Below are 9,402 nucleotides of genomic sequence, written 5' to 3' on the forward strand. Positions count from 1 at the left end.
AGAAGCTTAGATTCTATGATTATATACATGTTGTACATAGTCAGTTTCCATTTTGTATCCCTTTAGGACTAGATGTCTTTATTGTTTAATGTAAAATATAAAAGATTTAGTATTCTTCACATCAGAATTACACAATACAGAGAAAGAGGTTGAAACAGCAGTTTGATGAAATGTGAGGATACTTGGAGTCTGTGTGTAAAATCTCTCCTCCACCCTTGGATTGAACATCTGTATAAAATCAGCTACATTGACACCTAGTGGTAAAACACAGTCCTTTTCAGAGGTTTGGTGAAGATGATAGAACAGATCCCTCAGCTCTCCGTTGGTCCAGGCCTCAGTCAATCTGCGTCCATGTCAAATTAGATAAGGGAGGCGGCTGAGGGGTTAGGGTTGCCAGGTTTGACGAAGAGCTATTGTTATTTATTTTATAATCACGGTGAATGGGATGATGAAGCCAATGTTGTTAAACTGTTGTTGACAATAAACCACACGGAAGCCAACCTCTGTCACTCGGCTGTCAATCATGACGCTTTGCCCCATTTTTTCATCAAACATCAATTAACTAATTAAAACCAAGCATACCAGGAAGGTCAACGCGCCTTGGCTTTTACTTTTGCGGAGTAATCTTGTTTAATCCATCTTTATATATATTCTCTGGTGAGAAAGCGATGCCACGTTCCAGTATATTTTGGATATCCGAATAACGTCACACCTGAATACCTGTGACGTGATTTAAATGCTCAAAAGTAACGCAGGCAATTAAGAAGGCATTTTGGCGACACCTTGAGGCTGATGCCTGTATATCATGGGGTGGACCATATTTTATGTCTACATATCACAACAATGCTCTCACTTATGATGTCATAAAATGCTGCGAGAACATTTATTAATAATTTGGGTGAATATATCGATCACAGGAGACGTCACAGTGATTTGGCGGAAAGGGGGGGTGACACAAACCGTACCTGGCAACCCGTCATCGTCGTCATCCGTAGCTAAATGCTAAGCTAGCTGCAGTCAGTTCTCCGTCCTGTCCGCGTTTGTGAGGTCACCGACATAATTAACGTCACTTTGTTTGTGTGTCGGGTTCCTGTGGGCTGTTGTCTTGTTATTTACCAGGAAACATGTCTGCTGTGTTGTTTTGTGGACTTTACTCACATTAGCGGAGTCTTGGAGGAGCAGCAGCGGCATCAGCAGCGAGAGGAGTCGGGCAGCTAACCCCCGGACACTGCCCCCCTATCTGCGGGCTAGCTAGCTAGTTAGCAGGTACAGAGCCGGTTCCCAGTGAATAAACCCACTGGGACTTGTTAGCTTAATTAGCTAAATGCTCCCCGGTTGTTGAGTCAGTAGCCAGGGAACTAGCTAGCAGCAACTCCGCCGTGAAACCGACCAGACCTTCGGCCACCGGAGCTAAAACAACCCGCTGGGATTCGTGTGTGTCACGGTGGTTGAACTGGAGCTGGCATCGCCACATCTCCCATCTTCAACACGTATGTAGAACTGCATGTCATTCTCCCACTTGTGTGTGTGTGTCTGTTTGTGTGTTTGTGTTTTATAACGGCCTCTCCCTCAGAGCTACGACACTAGCTAACAAACTTCTCCTGCATCTGTGCTAGCTAGCTGCAGCTAACGAGTGCATCCTCTCGTTCAGCTGCTTTAAAGATGGAAGGTTTCTAGCTTTTCATCCTCCTCATGTTGTGTTTTGTGTGTGAACCGAGCAGCAGCAGCCTCCTCCCGGTGCCTGACAACCCAGAGGAGAGAAGATGTCTGAGGGGGACAGCAAGCAGGGCCCGGACACTGCCCAGGAGGGGAAGCCGGACACGGTGGGGGTAGGAGCCGCCGCGGGTCAAGCGGTGTCGTCGGTGTCTCCCCCCGTGTCCATGGTGACACAGCCTCCGGCCACCGCGGCCACGGAGGACGAGGAGGAGGAGAGCGAGGATGAGTCGGAGATTCTGGAGGAGAGCCCGTGTGGACGCTGGCAGAAACGCAGAGAAGAGGTAGGAGGATAAAGGACACAGCATGGACAAAAGTATTGGGAGTGGGACACACCTCAACTCCATAGTAATGCCTATGGGATGTCATAAAAGCTCTTGTAGGTGTCCCAATACATTTGTCCATGTAGTGTATGTCTGAGAAACAGTCAGCCTGACTTTTGTGAAGATGCCACTGATGCATTGTTGTTGTTTTCCTCCCTGAAGGTGAATCAGCGTAACGTCCCTGGCATCGATAATGCTTACTTGGCCATGGACACGGAGGAAGGAGTTGAGGTGGTGTGGAACGAGGTCATGTTCTCCGAGAGGAAGAATTTCAAACTACAAGAGGTGGGTGCACAATGGAGCTGATGCAGGAAATATATGTTTGAAGCATTCGTAATCTGCAGCCCTATCTTACAAGATACGTTTATTATGTCGGGATGATGTCAGCACGAGGCATGTTCCTATACCTGCCAGGAATCTAAACACGGTGTTTTACATTGTTAATCACACATTAAGTTGTTTTCACTGGTGTGATCTCACTAACAGTGTGGACCTCTGCCAGTTTTCATTTCCCCTTTGGCTTTTAGCTCCTTTGGCACGTGGTTGGACTTGTTGCTGCCAGCAGCGTAGCAAAGTACACCATGTACCCAAATAGATTTGGAAACAACTTTCAGAAATGTGAAGGGGCAAATCTGAGCAGGATCGTGGTTTTTCAGGCTCTCACATACTTTTGGGGTATTTAAGGCGTTTAACTCAATGGTTTTTCTTCATTGAAGTCCATAGACCAGTAGGACGCACACCACATAACCACAACGCTTCGGGTAAGACTCCCAGCTAGGGGAGCTTTACCTCATACCACTCAGTCCTAAATGTAACATAACAGTGAAAAACCAAAGGAGCTAGAGCGGGTCTCCCACTAATCAAAGGTTCAAGGTAGTTTGATTCCTGGCTCATCCAGGCTTCATGCCAAAGACACTGTGCTCCAAACCACTGACAGCTTAACTTGCAGCATGTGAATGGGATGCATGACAGATAAAGTGCTAGATATAGAAGTGCTGACTATGTGTGAATGTCAACTTTACTGTAAAGCTCCTGGTCATCAAGACTGCCTGGGAAAAAAAATTGTTTTAAGTAACAATCAAGGCTTCACTCAGTTGCAATCCGGCAGGGAGATATTCTCAGATTTTGTTTACCTTAACTGACAAACGTGACAATACAAAGTAAGACAGCACAGTCACTATCAAAGAGCTACTGTTGAAAATGTATTCGTCCATCATTTCCTCTTTTTTTGTTCTACAGGAAAAGGTTAAAGCAGTATTTGACAATTTAATTCAGCTCGAGCACTTGAATATCGTGAAGTTCCACAAGTATTGGGCGGATGTTAAAGAGAACAGAGCCAGAGTAAGTAATCATCTAAAAAATCTCACTTTCATCCAATCTGATCAAGAAGAATACAAAGACCTTTTGTGCTCATACATTTCCACTGCTTTGTTTTTGTGTGCAGGTCATTTTCATCACAGAATACATGTCGTCAGGAAGTCTCAAACAGTTTTTGAAGAAGACAAAGAAAAACCACAAGACCATGAATGAAAAGGTGTGAAATCTCGAGTCACTGACAGCTGATTAAAAAATCAGTTTTGCCTGGTTTCTTTTTTCTACACGAACCTTAATCTGTTTCTTCTCCGACAGGCCTGGAAACGCTGGTGCACACAGATACTGTCGGCTCTCAGGTAAGCCTGAGAGACGGGTTCCCTTCTATGAAGGAATCCACTGTGGCAAGATTTCATTTATTGCAACTGGAGATAATCAGCTCTGTTACTAAGCAACATCCAGTTTCAGAAATCAATTATGGATAATATGAGCATTTCAAAAGCCACAAACCGCCACAGTTTCAGTGGCATTTTAATAAACCATATTACCCTCTGTTTCCAGCTACCTGCACTCATGTGAACCCCCCATCATTCATGGCAACCTGACCTGTGACACCATCTTCATCCAGCACAATGGGCTCATCAAGATCGGCTCAGGTAAATGGCCAATCTCTAAAGCCAGTGATTAACGCCCATCATCAGTCATTCCTTTTCTTGTTTTCTATGCTGCTGTGGTCTTTAATTACCAGAGTCAGCCTGAAATCTAGTATTGGTGTTGATAAGTCTTTTTTCCCCACTATTTCAGTTGCTCCAGACACCATCAACAATCATGTGAAAACCTGTCGGGAAGAGCAGAAGAGCCTTCACTTCTTTGCTCCAGAGTATGGAGGTAAAACCCCTCCAGCGCGTTATGTGTCTCAGATACAGCTCCGGTGTGTGGGGGTGTTTCTGTTATATTGATCAGCTTTTATTTCTCTTTACTTTCAGCTGTTGCCAATGTTACCACAGCTGTGGATATCTATTCCTTTGGAATGTGCGCCTTAGAGGTGAGAGGAAATCTTCTCTTAGCTGTATTTGTTATTTTTATAACATCTGGCACAGTAGTGGTTGCTGTTGATTTCAGTTTTGTGTTTGTATTTCTGAATCATTTCTAATCTACACCTTTCTTCACTAACGTCAGATGGCTGTGTTGGAAATCCAGAGCAATGGAGATTCGTCTTATGTGTCCCAAGAAGCCATAAACAGTGCCATTCAGTTCTTAGAGGACCCACTGCAGCGGGTGAGCAGAGCAAAGGATCTCAAGCTTCCATGGCTGTTTGGGAGATTGAGAAACTGAAGTTTGTTTTCTTGTGATCGTTCAGGAATTCATCCAGAAATGTCTGGAGGTGGATCCCGTTAAACGACCCACAGCTAAGGAGCTGTTGTTTCACCAGGCCTTGTTTGAGGTGCCCTTACTCAAGCTTCTGGCTGCGCACTGCATCGTCAGCCACCAGCGTGAGTCGAGAAGTCCACACTCGCATCTATAGAATGTTTTATTGGTATGAAACAGAGATGTTGTTAAAATCCAAGGTACATTAGCAGCTTCTTGTGATAAGTCCCCCCTCGCAGCATTGACTGGATCTTTTAATGTTTGTTCATTTAAGAATATACGGACAAAAATCTAATTGAAGTGTCTGTATTTCTGTAGATATGATTCCAGAAAATGCTTTAGAGGAAATGACAAAGAACATGGATCCTAACTTGGTGATAGTTGAAGTCAAGGACGGAGTTCAGATGAAGTGAGTCATTTGCTGTTGAAGGATGGAAACAAATCTGAAACAAAGGAATATCTTTTTTTTTCCCAGGTCTTCACTTTAAAATATTGTCTTGTGTTTCAGACTCTCTCAGTTTCCTGCCCTGGAGCTGGACAAATTTCTTGAAGACGTACGGTAAGAAAACATATTTGCTTTTGATTTACTCGTGATTTGAAGGTTCTGACTTAAATACAAAGACCTTTTATCACAGATGGAAGTAGATGAAAATGTGACTCGTCTTATCGTTAACGCTCAAAACAGCCTTCAATGTGCAGGCTACAAAAAGGAAGTCTTTCAAAATGTCCCTCTTTGAAACTATGCTGCTCTCTTTGGTGCATCAGGAATGGGATCTATCCTTTGACTGCGTTCGGGGTCCCTAGTCCCCATCAGCCTCAGCAGGAGACGGTGAAGTCACCCATAGTTCCCCCGTCAGTCAAATCCCCGACTCCTGAACCTGCAGAGCTCGAGACCCGGAAGGTAAGAACTGACGTGTGGGAGTGAGATTAAATTACACAAGGGAAAATCATAAACATCAGAAATGTATTGTGTTTATCAGTCATCTTTTTGAGTAAAGCAATGCAAAAAAAAAGAACACATTTTTCTACATGTAGAATAAATCACAAAGAATATTCCTAATGTCTTTGAACATTTTACCGAAAGATTTTCTCAGTCCAGATTCTGTTTGCTCACGTGACAGGTTCTTCAGATGCAGTGTAACATTGAGCCGGTAGATGAAGGAGCCAAGCATCATGTAAGTCATGATTCTGCCTCTGATTATTAATCTCTCACCTTGTAAGTTTGCTTTATGTTTCTAAATGACTTACTTTGTTCTCTTCTCAGTTGACCCTGCTGTTGAAACTCGAGGATAAATTGAACAGGCACTTGAGCTGTGATTTGTTACCAAGTGAGTATTTCTGTAACATCACACTAGAGTTAATAAGACTTGTCATGCAAAGTTATTTGCGGTTTTCACATTGAACAAACAAGGACACGCTACTGTTTTGACAATTTGACAGTTTCATCAAAACCAAAGACTCGTGTTTACTTTGAGTTTCAAGTTTCTCACTTTTGTGATCATATATTGAACAGATTATTTAAAATATCACTTTTTAGTCTTCCTTTGCTCTTGTTTTGGTGACATGGACTAACAACTAACAACTAACTGATCCCATGTTCTACTATATGTAGACATGTATACTGAATCTCATCACCCCTTTGCCTGGATGCTGTTAAATTACAGACTCTATACGTGAAGCTATTTCTCAAAACTTTGTCTGACAGCTCCACTAATGGTCAAAAGTCCAACTCTGTGCATTTTATTAATTTAAGAAACTTAAATACACATTTATCCCATAGTTTATAGTACTGACAGTATAGGTTTTGTCAAAGAGTCAAACTAAGTATTTTCTCAGTACCCAGTAGGTATATATTCTGACTGCTGTGTGTTTCTGTCCAGATGAGAACGTGCAGGAGCTGGCTGTGGAGCTTGTTCAGCTGGGATTCATCAGTGAGGTAAGTTCCTCACCGTGACTCCTCTGAAAATTCAACACTTGCTATTATTAGTACAACCACAACATACTGGCTTCAGGGTTTAACAGGTTAAGGTCTTTTTTTTCTGACCCTACCGTTTCTCCGTTTCAGGGCGATCAGCCGCGACTTGCATCGGTTCTTGAAGAGGCCTTCTCCAGGTTCTACAGCCGGAACGGTTCCCTCAATCCGGTGACGGTGTCCTCGTAGCGGAGGACTCCCCAGGCCTTCTCTCCGCCCTCCATGTCCTCTTCAGCAGGACTAGCTTTTGGCTTCACCTCTGAGTTGCAGCAAAAGCTTTTTGCGAGGACAGATGGAGGAAGCCTTGGTCTGATTTGCAGATCCTGCAGCCTGTCCTTGTATCTTCTGGTGGGAAAAGTTGCCACTGAGTGGTTGATGGCTTTCCATCTTATTTTTTCCTCCCAACCAATACAGCCATCTGCTTCTCTTTTAAAAGAGAAAAATCCTTGTTGCAACTTAAGGAAAATGCAAATGTTTTCACTTTTTTGCTCATTTCTCTCCGTAGAGTTAAGCAAAGTAAAACTGGACAACAGCAGTATTTTCCTTAAGTCAGTGTTAAAAATGTATTTTTAAATTTTTATGTCAAATTCTTTAATAGTTGTCTGTATAAAAAAACTTTTGTCCCGGCATACTGAAGTGTAAGTAGTATTGTGTTAAGTCTGATTGTCTGGTCCTTTTCAAACTTTCTCCTGAGGCGACGTTTGACCTTATAGCGGTTTTTGAAGACTCAAATGCATCAAGCTCGAAACGCAACGTCAATTTAACTTAAACATTTCTGTAATGACGTCAACGTCGTCATGAAACCTGCAGCTGCGACACAATCTGAAGAGTTGCCGCTAAACTATTACAAATCAAACTATTTATTTGTGTACCTTTTCTTGAGTGTGTACTGTAACTTCACTTCCAGCACTGAGGCCGGTGGTTGTTTTGAATGTATGCGTTAACTTGCTTTCCCACATGGGCTCATTCTCTTATTTTCTATGAAAAGAGGTTTCGACTGAACCATTGATCTGTAGGTGGCACTTCACACTGGAGAGGTTGGTTTAGACTCGCATGAAGAAGCTTCGGTGTAAGAGCACGTGATCCGACGGGTGTTAGTCAACAGGTTTGGTATTTATGCCCTTTGTCTAAATGGAAACAGACACATGCTCCTTATAGTTTTTAATCAAGGACGGTGGTAGTTTAAGGTTATTTATCACACGGTTTTGTCAGCTTAGACCCGTCGTCACAAACGTTTTCTCGAGCATAGTTTTCTTCACGGCCGAGTTATTCTGCGTGACCGTCGCTAAAACACGCTCTCACAGCTTAGATTAAATTCTGTTCTTGGCTCAGACCGTTCATTTCTATAATCTCTGATGATCTCTCTGCTAGATCTTAGGCTTTTATCGTCCTGTCGGAAATGTCTATGGCTTCTTCAAACCAATAGGAGGAAGAGAGATGATTCGGAACCGGCGTTATTGATTTTGAGTCTCGCCTTCTCTCTGCTGTGACCACCTGCTGTTAGGCTCTGTAGATACTGCGAGTGTGGGACTACCTGGCATGCTTGTAACCATCTTGTACACTATGCTAGACACTGCTCTGTTTCTGCGACACATTTACCCTCTTTTTTCACCTCCTGAAATAAAAAGATTACTCTATCAGCACTTAAGGTCTTTGTTTGTTCGTGTCATGTTGTCGAGGGGAACGTTACTCACACATGGAAACACACATTCAGCTTTATAGTGAAATATCAAATTTGATGTTAAGGAAAATAAGAAGACGAAAGATTTAAAGATCCTATGTTTTCTGGTGTTTACTGTATGTTAAACTGCTTTCTGCGGTTGATAGCAAACATTAATATTTGGTGTACGGAGCAGGTTCTCGTGTACGCAGACGATACTGTGTTTTACATGTATTTTTCTAAAGTATAATATGTTTAATGTTGGATTTTCCGTTAAAATTGAGACATAAAACATGAAATCTCAATAACTTAGGGTCGCAAAAAACTATGATATGAAATTGTTTTTTTAGCTTTTTTTCCTCGTTAATTATTAAGAGTATCACCACTTTCACCTTCATCTTAAAAAGTTTTGAAATGTAAGAATCTGGTAAAGGAACATTTTAAAACTTTTAATATTAGATAACAAAATTCTTAATTATTCCCACAACAGGGAAACGGTCTGTTTTTGCATTTAGACAAAATTGTTCCTGCATATCCAAACTTAAAAAGTATGTTTTGGTGTATTTTTATCTTCAAGATTGGAAACTGAAGTCACTGAGTTCATTCCAGTTAAATAATGTATACACACACACACACACACACACACACACACACACACACACACACAAACACACACACACACACACACACACACACACACACACACACAAATGAGAGAAAATCCACTTGTTTAAATTATTTATACAAAAGCCCATCCTGGTGTATCAGAGGGAGGGATCTCTACCCTCAGAGCAACACCGACAATTATTTGTTCAAAATGTTAAGAAACTAGCCCTTGTACAAGTAGATCCATGTACATACTCAGAGTCACAATGTGTGCTCGAATAACAGCTGAATAAAACACGTTTCATGCTGACAAACACATTGCCGTACAAAATTACAGCAGTTTTAATAAAAGTACAGCGAGACTAAAAATATTTTTCCATATAAAACGCCCTAGAAACGCACACTCTAAAGAAAAAGCTACCAAAATGGCGACATCCAGTTCATGAGTG

The 9,402-nt window shown here is 42.1% G+C and overlaps 1 protein-coding gene across 1 annotated transcript; it reads left to right on the forward strand.

Annotated features, from left to right (window-relative positions):
- The first annotated feature begins 1,003 nt into the window (after window positions 1-1,003).
- On the forward strand, window positions 1,004-8,335 carry nrbp1 (nuclear receptor binding protein 1). The gene is made up of 18 exons (XM_061091028.1): window positions 1,004-1,490; window positions 1,722-1,997; window positions 2,199-2,321; window positions 3,276-3,377; window positions 3,481-3,570; window positions 3,666-3,706; window positions 3,909-4,003; window positions 4,152-4,235; window positions 4,334-4,392; window positions 4,527-4,625; window positions 4,708-4,840; window positions 5,034-5,124; window positions 5,224-5,274; window positions 5,481-5,616; window positions 5,837-5,890; window positions 5,980-6,043; window positions 6,596-6,651; window positions 6,781-8,335. The coding sequence occupies exons 2-18, from the start codon at window positions 1,764-1,766 to the stop codon at window positions 6,874-6,876; spliced, it is 1,608 nt and encodes a 535-aa protein (XP_060947011.1). The 5' UTR covers window positions 1,004-1,490; window positions 1,722-1,763; the 3' UTR covers window positions 6,877-8,335.
- The last annotated feature ends 1,067 nt before the right edge of the window (window positions 8,336-9,402 follow it).

The sequence above is a fragment of the Limanda limanda genome, chromosome 18 (assembly GCF_963576545.1).
Source record: "Limanda limanda chromosome 18, fLimLim1.1, whole genome shotgun sequence".
Classification (NCBI taxonomy): domain Eukaryota; kingdom Metazoa; phylum Chordata; class Actinopteri; order Pleuronectiformes; family Pleuronectidae; genus Limanda; species Limanda limanda.

Coding starts and splice junctions, on each gene's coding strand:
- nrbp1 (XM_061091028.1), top strand. CDS start 1,764: ATGTCTGAGGGGGACAGCAAGCAGGGCCCGGACACTGCCCAGGAGGGG. Junction 3,707..3,908: donor CAGATACTGTCGGCTCTCAG/GTAAGCCTGAGA, acceptor CTCTGTTTCCAG/CTACCTGCACTCATGTGAAC. Junction 4,236..4,333: donor CTTTGCTCCAGAGTATGGAG/GTAAAACCCCTC, acceptor CTTTACTTTCAG/CTGTTGCCAATGTTACCACA.